Source organism: Podarcis pityusensis (assembly GCF_964106645.2).
Source record: "Podarcis pityusensis genome assembly, chromosome: 4".
Taxonomy (NCBI): domain Eukaryota; kingdom Metazoa; phylum Chordata; class Lepidosauria; order Squamata; family Lacertidae; genus Podarcis; species Podarcis pityusensis.
The window spans coordinates 59,736,190-59,749,538 of NC_138027.1; the positions used below are offsets into that span (position 1 = coordinate 59,736,190).

A 13,349-nucleotide genomic window follows, 5' to 3' on the forward strand; every position below is an offset into this window, starting at 1 on the left:
ATTTATGACCATTTTTTATTCTTAGCAGTTTTGGTGTTCTATTCCTTTAAACCAGGCATGGCCAAACTTGGCTCTCCAGCTGTTTTGGGACTACAGTTCCCATTATCCCTGACCACTGGTCCTGTTAGCTAGGGATGGTGGGAGTTGTAGTTCCAAAACAGTTGGAGGGCCAAGTTTGGCCATACCTGCTTTGAACAGAAAAGCATTACTGACTCTGGCTGTGGAGGCAGAGCATTGCCACTGATAGCCTTATCCTCCATTATTTTATCTAATCCTCTTTTAAAACCATCCAAGTTGGTGGCCACCACTGCCTTTTGTGAGAACAAATGCCATACTGGCAAAACCCAGAAGTAACCATTCGTCTGGCTGTGTAGGACTGTAGTGTATAATGTATATCTGGGGTATATGAAGCAGAGGCAAGTGTGAAATGGTGGCTGAAACAAGCTGAGGGAAGAGGTATTTGTGTGTCACAGAGAGAAACAGTGAGAGAGACAGATTATTCAAAAGCACATGGTATAATTTTCCAGAACCATACAACTTCAAAATACTGATGGGGTAGATCTAATTGCTCTTACATTGTGGTGAAATATAAATCTAGCCACATGAGGGTGTAATTACAAGAAGGTTTAACTAATGGAGAATGACTGGAGGAACTCAGTTTCTAATGATTATATGTAACTCAAGATTTCTCTTAGATAATCCTGTAATAGACCAGCTCAACAAGACTACCTCAAAAGCAGCACCTAATATGGTGTGAAGTTCTAATAAAATCCAAGGTACATTTTGCTTCATAGCATCATTGGTGGCTGAGATGAGCAAGAAATCAGTGGAAACCAATTTTCTTTCTCCATATTTTCCCTAGCAAGGCATTTGGCCTTGTTTGTTTGTTTGCATCATGCTTACCCATGTTGAATATGCATAACAGAAAAAGAAACTGGTTCATTTTTTTATGCCCTTAGCCCATCCAGCTTTATTAATGACCCATCTTTACGTAAGCATTTCTTCCCATGTTCATCTTTGTAAGTTTGCCCACCTGCATTCATCTTGCAGCCTGCATTTTCAGACCTTGTAGTTTTTAGAGTCACATTAATCTGCAGTGGATTGTTATTGGGCCGACTATCCCTTAGGGAGTGTAATGAAACACATTCATTAATTCTTGGGGCAAGAGGGCTAATTACTTTTTTTAAAACCTGTGCTAATTGCCAATAACACACACTCTCTCCCTCCCCTTTTCACTTTCTAGCCTTATAAGGCTAGTTTGATTTACATTCCACAAATGTACCTTCTAAAAACTAGAAGGGAAAACCCTGCATGCTGTTCAGCAAGAACTGGAAATGATAAGCAGTATCGTATAGTGGTTACAGTATTGGACTAAGACCTGGGAGACCAGGGTTCAAATCCCCACTTGGCCATGAACCTTGGGGCAGTCACTGCCTCTCAGCCTAACTGACCTCATATCATTTTCGTGGGGATTAAATGAGGAGGGGGAAGAACCAAGTATGCCACCTTGAGCTCCTCAGAGAAAAGAGAGCATATAGATGTAATAAATCAAAATAAATATACCTACCTACCTAACAAATAGGTTAAAGTAGCTTCTTGGCAAAGGACTTGGCTTGCTATAATGCAGGGCCAGTACTGACTTTCAAAATAGCAGCCTTTGCTACTGCTGTTGGGATACCATTAATTCAGACATGTAAATAGCCACTTACGGTAAGTAAGAACAGCCACCAATAGCCAGGCTGAGAAGCATTACAAATGTTGTTTTTGCCCATTTTGGCCCCAAAATCCTGATATAGGTCTGCATAAACAAGCAGGCTGGTGAACCCTTTTTCTAGGCAGGGGGTACTGACAACTGTGAACCCAGACTTGAGTTGGCTAAGTCTGAAGCAAGAGGAGGAACAATCAAAGTAATAGGTCCTCAGCGTGGAGAATGCTATTGGGTGACAGAGAGAAGACAGAACTGCTCATCACCTACTTTGCTTTTGTCTTCACCCAAGAGGAAAGTAGTGCTCATCCTGGTGATTACAGACTAAACAATGCAAGGAGGGAACTGCAGCCCAGGATAGGAAAAGAGGTGGAAGGGAACACTTAGCTACTTTAAATGAATTCAAGTTTCCAAGGCCTGATAAGCTGCACCCAAAGGTACTAAGAGAGCTTGCGGATGTAATCTCAGAGCCTCCGTTTATAATTTTTGAGCATTCTTGAAGAACAGGTGATGTCCCTGTTGCTCTGAAGAATCAAAGAAGGCCTGGCTTGGCACTCTCTCTCCTTGCTGCCTTGTCATCTTACATGCATTTGCATCTCTTGTATTATTCCCACTGCTCATGCAACTCCACATTGCTCAGCATCAGCCAGGAAGCCAAGTGAGCAGCCACCCGAAGAGAGCAAGGCCTTCTCTGAGCCGTCTGCAGCTGTTGTACTGCTTCTTGTCAAAGGCTGGCTCTGGCCAATCTGGCTTTGGCAAGCTGACACCTCCTTCAAATGCCAACCCAGTCTGCTGCTTCTAGGCTGTACCATGCAGGACAATGTTCATCTTCTAAATTAATGCAGCGGGTGCCAACTTTCTATCTGCACCAATGCTGGGCAGCTTGCATACAGCCCCACTAGGAATTTTGTTTTGAGGCTCAGTAAGCAATGTTTGCAAGCTCTTTCCACCCTTGCTCTGCTTTGCTTGATCAGATTCAGTTTCCCAGCCAGCTGAGAAGTGGCAGGTTGTGTGCCAGGCTTTCTTTGCAAACTGTTTTCCTGCAGGGATGGCCTCCTTATTATGCTATAAAGCAGAATAGGTGCTATTCTTCAGTGCAGTGCAGGATCTGACCCTGTGGGGGAAAGCCCAAGAGCTGGTCCCCCAAGTACTCAATCAGGATTACTGCTGCACAAGGGCCAAGGGAAGGGAGGGATGTTCTGGGGTCCTGAGCATGATGGAAACTCTTTGCTCAAGGGGATAATGGAAGGAAGTGAATTAACGTCCATCAAGAGGAAAAGAATATTTTGTCCAAGATAATTTGGAGATGTGCTTGCATGCAAGGCATAAAGGTTTAAAACCCTTGGCTAGGCTTTGTCTTTGCTAAGGGCAGGGTTCTTCCAGATGGGTGCTAATTGCAGGGTGGATGTTCCCATGCAACGAGGGTGTTGGCATCAAAATGCCAGCCAGTTTTCCCCTCTCATTTAATCTGGATTTATCCTTCCTAGGGGAAATCTTTTTTAAAAAAACAACTACAGTTGCTAGTGACCCATTTGCGATATTTGAACAACCTATTTACAATATTAAGCCCTCATCTGGAAGCACCCAGAAATCTCACAGTTCTAGCACACTCTTCAGCCATGGGGCAAGCTCCACTTAGTAACTGAAATGGCAGGCATTCATACCAGCAAATCAAATACCAGCTCAGCTATCTGTTTTGCTCTTTCCCCAATCTTTTAAGCAAGTTGTCTGCCTTTAAAAAAAAGTTTTTTGAAAGCACAACATGAACATTCATGTCTTTGTCTTTTAAAAAGACAGAAATATTTAAATGCACAACAATCAAAGACTTGGGGGGGGGGAGTCTTGGTGACATTACAGGGGGGAGCCAATCACCACTGTGCACTGTCAACTTCTGCTGGAAACCCACAGAACCAAACCCCATCCTCAATTTAGGAGAGGAATAGATGCATTTAGATTGTATGCAGTGAGGAGCCTTCTAGGTTGGCCCCACTGTGTTTTATGTGTTAGTAAAGCTGCTACTCCAAAAAGCAGAAATGGAGACCCAGTGGTCTTTGAGATGTTTAGGTTCCAAATCCCCATCACCAACCAGCCAGCATGGCCAATGGTCAAGGACTATAGGAGTCCCAATACTTTTCCCCCTTCAAGAGTTATAATTCTACATTACCAGCAGCACATTTGACCAGAGGGCCACAGGTTTCCCATCTCTGTCCCCAGATAATATGGGTTTTGCTGCACTTAGAGCTGCATGGAGTGACGAACTGGCATTACTTGAAGAACCTGAGGACCATAAATGTGTGCAATGAATGCCCAATGATGCTACTTCATTGCAAAACAGCATTGTGAGGAGGGTCTTGGTGCAAGAAGAGGGAGTGCTTTGTCCTTCACCCCCCATACTCATTGCTTTCTCTTGTTGTGACTGTGAAAGCATTCCCTTCCAGCTGTACTCTAAATTGTCCACCCCTTTAGACTGCTTTGCAGCGAAAAAGGAGGGCCATTGGAAGGTTCACCACATGCATTCACATGCAGTTAGACCTTTGCACTGTTTGCCAAGCAGGCACAGCCAAGCTTTATCACCCCCTTTCCAGCTTTAATTATAGCCTGACACCAAAATTGATCAGGGGAAGCTTATACAGGCAAAGACACAAAATGCCAGGAAGCTTTGTCTGCTTGTTAGGCTGCTGTTAAGGCTTTGGAGCAGGTCAGGTTAAAAAGGCGACACCCTACTTCTGATTCACAAAGGGTACTCATGGTTTAAAAATCACCACAGTGGAACATCTTTGCTGCACCTCCACATGCCTCTCTCTCTCTGCATTACCGTTGAGCGGAAATCAGGAAGAGAGCCCAGTTTGTTCTGTGAAAGCATACCTTTAATTAGAGTTGCCATTCCTGCCCCCCTTTGCCCGCTCTCCTCCTGCTCATTTAACAGCAGCTGCACACAGAGAAATTAGGCAGGCTTTTCTAGCAGAGAGATAAAGCAATGAGGAAGAAAGCTCCACCTGCCTAATTTCTTCCTGTTAGTCTGCTGCGAAAGATGCAGGAGCAAAGCCAGGAAAATGTAGCTGCCCTGAAAGCATGGTCCCACAGGGTTTCCCCTCTCTGCTAGTTTTTATCAGCTAAGAGGTACAAGGGTCCAGAGCGCAAGTGATTGCCCTAACCAATCCAAGCACTTTGTCCCCATCCTCGAGCCTTACTGAAACTCACCCAACACAACAGGACTGGACAGTGCTCTGGACGCCCCTTGATTCAGCTGCTAAAATAGCAGACACTATATCCCAGGGGTTGCAAGCAATTTTATCCTCAAAATGTTATGCAAACAAGTCATAATGAGCTACCGTCAGTTCTACCACCTCCTTTGGGCTGGACCCTATATTACCTGGAAAAGCTCTGCTGGACAGCACAATGAGGATCCCCCAGTAGCTGTGGCAGCAGCACCTTCATCCAAATGTCCCACTGCAGCACTAAGAGCTAACTGATGCTTCCATTTCCTTATGAGCTGGTTGCAAATTTCCAGCTCCTTTTCCTCACGACCTAGTTAAATCTGGCTGAGAAAGAAGGGCTTATCCCCCTGAGCATCAGAGTATTGCCCACTTGGCAGATCATGCTGCTATGCAACAGTGCTGCTACTGCCAGAGCTCAGGGGCACCATGCAGGGCCCAGCATCCTTGTCTCTCCCCTGACCGGGTGACTGGGGTTCTGAGTCAGAACCTCAAGGCAGACATCCTGCCAGGCAGGGAAATGAGGCTGCAAAATTGCCCCAGAGACCTCTCAAGACCTGACCTAATTGTTTTACTCAATCATAATTAGGGTGTCTGGTGCTGCCGCACTAGGGGACAGTAAGAGCCAAGAAGCAGGGTCCTCTTCTCCAGTGAACCTTGGTCCTAAATGTTTATCAAAGCACCAGTGCTTTCAGGAGGCTGCACAGTCATGAATGTCTCTTTCAGCTGAGATGTGTCCAGATGCTCCTTTATCTTCACTCAAATTAACCGCTTGCTCTTGCATTTTGTACTTGGTGTCACTTTCAAGCATACCTTTAATGTTCAGGTAGTGAACATATTTACACAGTGAAATTGGTAGTAACTGGTATTTGCATGCCATCTGAAGAAGCAATTTAATTATGAATACTAGGCAAATGTATTATATATGAGAAATAGAAAACAATTATGTCATACATATACATATACACTTGGGATCACATCTGCAATTGTAAGATTTTCAGACATATGTGGGGCAGCAACACAATGTTCAATATACATACAGCTGGTCTTGTACTATCTCTTTTCTCCAGAAAAGAAACAAGACAATGTTATTGTCACATTGCTGTAGGGCAGCGTGTTTTATGTTGTTGCAATTTTTCATACCTGATTTGTGCCCCCCGCCCAAAATTGGATGATAACTGAAGTGCTACCCTATCCAGTGTGAACATAAAGTTCACATGAACACTTCCAAGCCCTGAAATAAACCATGTTCAGATGGTGCTCCATCAGAGTGATGGCGGGGGGGGGGGGGGGATGAAATGAGGTAGGAAAGAATATTTTGCAGATACAGGCTTTCATAACATTACCATTGAAAAAAGAAGTCTGTGTAATTGCTGAAAAATAAAATGGAGGCCAGTAGAAATCCGTAATGGTTCCATTTATTAATATGTATATCACAAATACTCACAATATCAATGCATTCTTGTTGGCATGCTAGACAGAGGCCTTATTTAAAAATTCCTATTCTTTTTAAAAAAGGTCTTAAACTTTTGCTCCCCAGCCCCAAAAAATATTCCACACACTCTTTCCCCCCCATACGTTTGATTGATTTGACAATGTATTTGGTGGCAACTTCAATGCAAAAGGAGAGTAAAAGAAATAAAAGGGGGGAGAAGAAAGTAGTGTTACAGCACAGTTTGATTAGTTCATAATTATCTAATTTTTTAAAAAGCAGAAATTACTGGTTTCACAGTAAGCAAACAAACACAGCTTAGTAACTATTACACAGGTTCAGATTCAGAGGCAGAATGCACTAGACAAAGGCCTACTGGCAACCCACTAGGTGTACAACATTAAGAATCAAAGGTGCAGCAGAACATCAAAAGAACAATTTCTCTCAAGCAGATTTTGGACTTTTTTCAAGTATCTTCGTGAGTTATGTAACTGATTTCTTCTTGGGGCAGTTGTGGGGGAGGGAGTGGGTACGTTGAAAAACTTTAGTAAAGCAGTAAACAAAAATCAAGAAATTAAAAATCTGAAAAACCAAATAATATATATATATATTTATATATTTGTATACAAGTTTAATATGGATGTGTGCGACATTTATTAACCATAGTGAAAGGCTAATCTCGCCCTCCAGTCACTACATGCACAGCCCAATCATTGCTGTTAATGAATTACCTCTGTTAACTTTACAATGCAACTACAGTCTGACCAAGAACATACATATAGTGCCATCATATGCAGAGCCTTCAGGATGGAGTGTACAGTACTGGATGCTGAATGGTTCAGGCTACTTTTGCGGCACAACAGTACTTCACGGAATGGTACACTACGCATGGTACAGAGTTTAGAAGGTGGTGGCTTTATGTGTGTGTATATGTGTAGTTGTGTATGTGCTCTAACATTCTTTAGAAGTCTTCCAAGAATTATCCAGTTCCTGATTGAAAACAGGCACTGTATTTGACACCCCTGGAAAGAACAGAAAGGGGTGGGTGGGAGAGAGAACAAGGGATTGTTTTAGTTACCATCAACCATAAAAATCCTCTTTTGAAAGTAAGGATGCTTTGGGTTAGATCAAAGGTTCCTTTCCTCTAACAGAAGAACTTTCCTCCCACTGGGAAAAGAAAGCCTTTGGATTGAACCCTGTATTGCGAAAACATTAACAAATATAAGCACAATATCCACTTCAATTATAATTAGAATCATAGAATTGTAGAGGTGAAAGGGACCATGAGTGTCATCTAGTCCAAACCCCTGCAATGCAGGAATATGTAGCTGTCCCATACAGGGATTGAACTTGCAACCTTGGCATTATCAGCACCACACTCTAACCAGCTGAGCTATACAGGTCCATCCTTTCCATAAATGGATACAGTTGGCACTCCAGCTATGCAAAGGAAAAGTGCTCCAGACTGCAGCAGCCATCTGGGAAATCAGGAGCATGCTCAGGACTAGCAGCATCCTGAAACTGCAAACCTGGTTTTCCAAGGAGAGACCAACATGCTGAACTCCTATTGCCAGATCAGCAGTCCTACTGACTGGGAGCACTTCTACCTTGTCCAAATTAAGTTACAGGTTCTTAACCCACATCCAGTCCATCACTGGTTTAGAACCTTCACAGCCTCTCTGGGCCAAAATGTAAAGGAAAGAAAGTGTCATCAACTAACTCCAAATCTCCTAATGATCTGCCCCCCTTGCTTCTAACTGTTTAATGAATTAATTGAAATAAACCACAGAATAGCAATGTAAGTGATATTTTGCTTCAGAAGATTGAAATCCCGTAAACTCTTTCCTGGGAGTAAACCCCACTGAATTCTGTGATACTTCCATCTGAGTAGATATGCAGATATTGTTAAGGTGTTTTTGTGGGGGGGGGGGGGTTGGTTGTTTTTTAAGGTTACAAAAACATATCCAGTATATTGCCTGACTCAAGAGATCTATTTAGGATTTTTTTTTTTAATAATGCCACTCTGATTAACTCTGATTATACTATTTTCATCCCAGCTGCAAAAACTGACTGACTATATACAAACAGCTATGTAATGGGCTTTCATAAGCAGAAAAGCAAGGCATCAGAGTCACTTTGGGAAGGACATCCTGCATAAAGCAATATACAGACCCACCTTGTTACACCATCTCGTACTGATTGGCAGTAATAAATCGGGACAGGCAACATGCCAACAGCATTCCAATCAACTGTTAGAGAGAGAAAGAGAAAATATCATACATGTAGTCCAGTGTCACTGTGAAATCCATGGACTCTTCTGAGGATTATTTATTTATTTATTTAATCCCGTAAAATATGTAAATACACAAATGTTTAAGCCAATAGACACAATAGAAGCACAGAATCAATGCAATTGCGAAGCATCAGCTCCTGTAAAGTATCTCCCACCCAGGCAACTTCACTTTTGTTATATTTGTTTCTAAGAAATCAAAGTCTTTTTGACTTGCTTTATTATACAATATATATATATGTTATTTCTATCAGCTTCCTGACATATGCACCCCTTCCCAATGGTTACAGCTCACCTTCAATTGAACTGAATTCAATTGAAAAAACGGCTGTATCTGCAAAACAATCTGTTGTTCTTTAGCTTCTTGTCTTTCAGGCATCTTAGGATATGCTCATGAAGATAGAATCATAGAATTGTAGAATTGGAAGGACCCCGAGGATCATCTAGTCCAACCCAATGCAATGCAGAAATATGCAGCTGCCCCATATGGGGGTCGAAACAGAACCACGCTCTAACCAACTGAGCTATACAAGATCTCTGAGATCAGTTAAACACTAGTTATAGGTCAGCAAATAATCCATGAAAATCTCACTGTAATATGGGTCACTGTTTTCCCGCTATGCATTGACAGACAGCCTCCAGACCAGTGTGGTCTCTGGAGTGTTCACTGTGCAGACACCTGCACAATGAGCTCCAGGTCTGCCTGCTTTACACAGTACTTAGTTAAGGGATAGCAATGTGCCTCACAGGTTCTTTCTACTCCCTGCCATGTTGGTGTGTCAAAAGCAGTGGGTCAGACACAAAGTGACTTCAGATGTTACAGACATTGCCAGACACCTGTGCAATCACTTTGGCATTTATCTTGAAGCACATGGATGTTGTACAGGCTTTAAGTGTGATTAGAGTCTGCACAACTTTCTTATGCGAGCTCCTTTTATTAGACATTCTAATCAATTGCCACTAGCAGAAGAGGCTGGCAGCACTCAGTTCGTTCTATGTTATTTGACAATCACAGGTTATTGCTCAGGGTATATATACCCTTGCTTTGGTTTTAACATTCAGAGCTGTTTGCGGAGTTGTGCTGCTGCCTTTTCACTTCATTCAAGACATCTCATATTAAGTGATCATGAGTCGTGGCACTTTTCTGCATCTTGGCCGTAGAGTATAGTAGAACGCAAAAGTGTTCAAGAAAGTAGACCAAAAGGTACTTGTAATTAAAGTGTTCCTGTTTGCACTTAACCCCAGTACTCTAGAGCCAGTTACTCTCAATCAGATTAATCTTCCAAAGTGGTTCAGTGTTACATTTCATCCTACACTCCATCTGTCCAGCATGGCACTTGCAGTTTGGAGGACTCTTGGCTGCCATGACACATTGCCTTTTTCAGTTCCCACTGTGGGGTGTATTCCTCCAGTCTAGCACACCCAAAATCCCTTAGACTGCTTCTTTTTTGCATTTCTGTGATCCACATAAGTGAGCGGGTTGCCCACTGGTTGTCTTCATTCTAGATGGCCCCCTCCAAACAACTTTTTAATCATTTCCTTGTTATCTCTGCTACAAACCTACATTTCACAAGTGCAGAGCTTACCAATGACAGACAACTGACAATACTAAAGTAAAATACAGCTGCTCTTTTAGTTCAATTTTTTAAAGGAATTCTACACTATGTATATAACTAAAAACAGAAGACATCAGTTGTCTTACAAAGTAAGATTGGAGTGAGGTGCACCACAGTCATTTGCTTTCTATGTATGTCACAAGCATCTACTAGAATGCCATGTGATATATTTGGCTATCCATTTCATAGCACAGTCAATGCTCACCTATAACCCCTGTACATTTCTTGACAGCTCAGGTTAACCATTTAATATGCTATACATTTAATCAAATAAGCTATTCTGGGGAGATGTATTTTTTCAACAACAACAACTTGCTTTAATTCAGTATACATTCCGCTATTTTCTTTCACACAAACATTACGATTGAGGAGACTGTTACCTTATCAAAATGCTTATGTATTAAATTGCCACTGGAATGATTAAATCAATTTGCCGTTTTGCAAAAAGCCTAATAACAATAATAATACATTTATTATCCAGCAGGCCTCAGAGTGGGTTACAACAATTTAAAATTCAGAATTAAAAACAGTTAAAACAGATTACAGTCACAGGAATAGAGTGAGTACTGAAAACACAGATAAGCAGATGTTAAAGGCCAGGGTAAAGAGGTGTGCCTTCAGCATTCATTGAAAGCTGGATATAACAGAAATACTTGACAGTCTTGTTTTGCTGGTAAGCAGTATGCTTAATTTAAGGAAGATTATAATGTCTTTGACTGGTGGTAGTGACAGAGTCAGTGTGTTTGGCTTTTAAAACCAAAACAGTGGGTTGTAAGCTCTAGTCAGTCACAAAGATTGCAGGCATATTAATACTTAGATATCCTTCTCATGCCCAAAATTAAACCTGTATTCAGGATGCAATTAATTCTCAGCATCCAATTTTATATTCCACTTTTGTCTCCAATGAACTATGGGTTGGATCTAGACTTAGGGATACTTTGAGTAGAACCACTGAATCATTAAAATGTACATTATGACAGTAGTCGTCAATGGGGTAGCACAGTGAAGGCAGCATTGTCACCGAAAATTGCTGCTGATTCCTGAAAGTGGGAGGGGCAAAGCATGGGAGAGGGGGCAACTCAGCATAGTGCAGACACTGTAGCAGAAGCATTGGACTGGCTCTGCTGCTATATCTGTGCTGTGCTCCCTGCGCATTGCCCCTCTCATGACCAGCAGCAGCAATGCTCAGAGTTGGGAAGGCAAGTGAGCAACACCGCTTTGCCTGCCCTGCCCTGGCATGCCCTGCCAACTGCTACTGCAAAATGACTAACTTAAGGCCCACTGATTTCAGTGGACCTACTCAGTTTCAGTATGACTAACAGTGCAATCTTAACCATGACTTCTCAGAAGTAAAGGTAAAGGGACCCGTGACCATTAGGTCCAGTAGCAGACGACTCCGGGGTTGCAGCGCTGATCTTGCTTTATTGGCCGAGGGAGCCGGCGTACAACTTCAGGGTCATGTGGCCAGCATGCCTAAGCCGCTTCTGGCATAACTTTTGGCATGCCTAAGCCGCTTCTGGCATTAAATTCAATGGGGCTTACTCCCAGGTAAGTGGGGTTAGAACTGCAGTCTTAATTGGGATTCAGTTATTGAATCCCCAGATCTGAACAGTTCTATTTGCTGATGAACTGTATCTCACTCAGTCAATGTACAAATACTTCCTTTGACAATTAAATTACCAATAAAAAAATACAAAGCAATAACATGATACATGTGAAATACACCAGGCCTCCACTTTGAAAATGAATGGTTATTATACATTGTAAAATTGATTTCCAATACATTTACAAATAAGTGCCTGGGCTTTGTATTCCCCATTAAAAGCAGGTCAACATTGCTGTAAAGCTGTACTATAATTTGTCCCCATTTAATGAGTAACCTGGTAGCAATTCCATCTTACAAAGGGCATACCAGTGACCTTTTAAACCACTAGCTACACTCTGTACAATTCTCTTTCCTAAATGTACAAGGACAACTTGGGGACTAACAGGAAAATGTCCACCCACATTATATGTTGAAGGTTGCTGTCACTTTTCTGAAACACACACAATCTTTGACAATTTAGACTTTACCATGTGCAGCTTGGTTTGGTCCTTCATTTTCTATGAAGAATGCTTTCTTCATTATTCAATTCAAACTGAAAGGACTGACACCATTTTAAAACAAAACAATCTCTTAAAGGTTCACAGATGTCTCTTCTACAGAAGAGTGTGCAAATGTGAATTGTGCAGATACTTTTAGGCACAAGGCACAGTCCACCCCACCCCCCAAATGTGTGCTTAAAGAAAGTGTGCCGCAGGACACTTTTATTGTATTTCATGACTTCTTCTTTTTCTAGTTTCAAAAAACTTCATTTTTCACAAGCTAAACCATCTCTAGTCTAGCTAATTAAGCAAAGAGAAGTGGAAAACACTCAATTGTGCAGAAGCAAAAAACAACAACTGGGGTGGTTTCTTCATGGCAGATTATCTCCTTCCAAAGTTAAGGACACAGTGCTGTTTGATATTTCATTGTGCTATTGATTACTAAGAAACAGCATGGAAACAGATTATATAATGAAAGGGTGCGGTATACAGTTACATTTTATTGTCTGACATAGAGGGGGTGGTAAGCAGAGGTAAGGAATTTCTTCCCATGTGCAGAACAAGCCCAAAGGGATGTCTTCATGATGTGCCACTTAGAAGTATGCTTGTATAACATTCCACTGGAAATCAAGCTCCGCCAAAGCCGGCTTGAGAACAGACTGCTATGGACAATAGACCTTTGCCAATAGCAATGCAGAAAGATCATGGTTCAGAAATGCAAGACAGTGAATTATACATGGCGTGATCTCATGACATGTGGTATGGCCACATTGCTGAAGCTAAGCAGGTTTGGGTCTGTTCAGTGCCTCGGTGGGAGGTCACTTGGGAATCCTATGTTCACTGCCTTGAGTGGGATATAAAAGTGGGGTATAAAGTACTAAGTTATCTCTTGCATCCTGTCATACATAATCAATCATCCCCAGAATCACCAACAATCCTCTTGCAAAAGTACAGTGTATCTTTGCTCCTCTTTTCAGCACTATCAGGAGGAAGGGTAAGATAGGAA

At 42.0% G+C, this 13,349-nt stretch overlaps 1 protein-coding gene across 1 annotated transcript in view; it reads right to left on the reverse strand.

Moving 5' to 3' along the window:
* Window positions 1-6,322: 6,322 nt before the first annotated feature.
* The window catches only part of TSPAN7 (tetraspanin 7), a 74,160-nt gene continuing 67,133 nt past the window's right edge, over window positions 6,323-13,349 (reverse strand). Inside the window, exons 7-8 of the mRNA XM_081004398.1 lie at window positions 8,529-8,601; window positions 6,323-7,374 (exon numbers count right to left, since the gene is read on the reverse strand). Of these exons, the coding sequence (XP_080860524.1) occupies window positions 8,533-8,601 (69 nt within the window). The 3' untranslated portion in view covers window positions 6,323-7,374; window positions 8,529-8,532. The remainder of the gene's footprint in view (window positions 7,375-8,528; window positions 8,602-13,349) is intronic.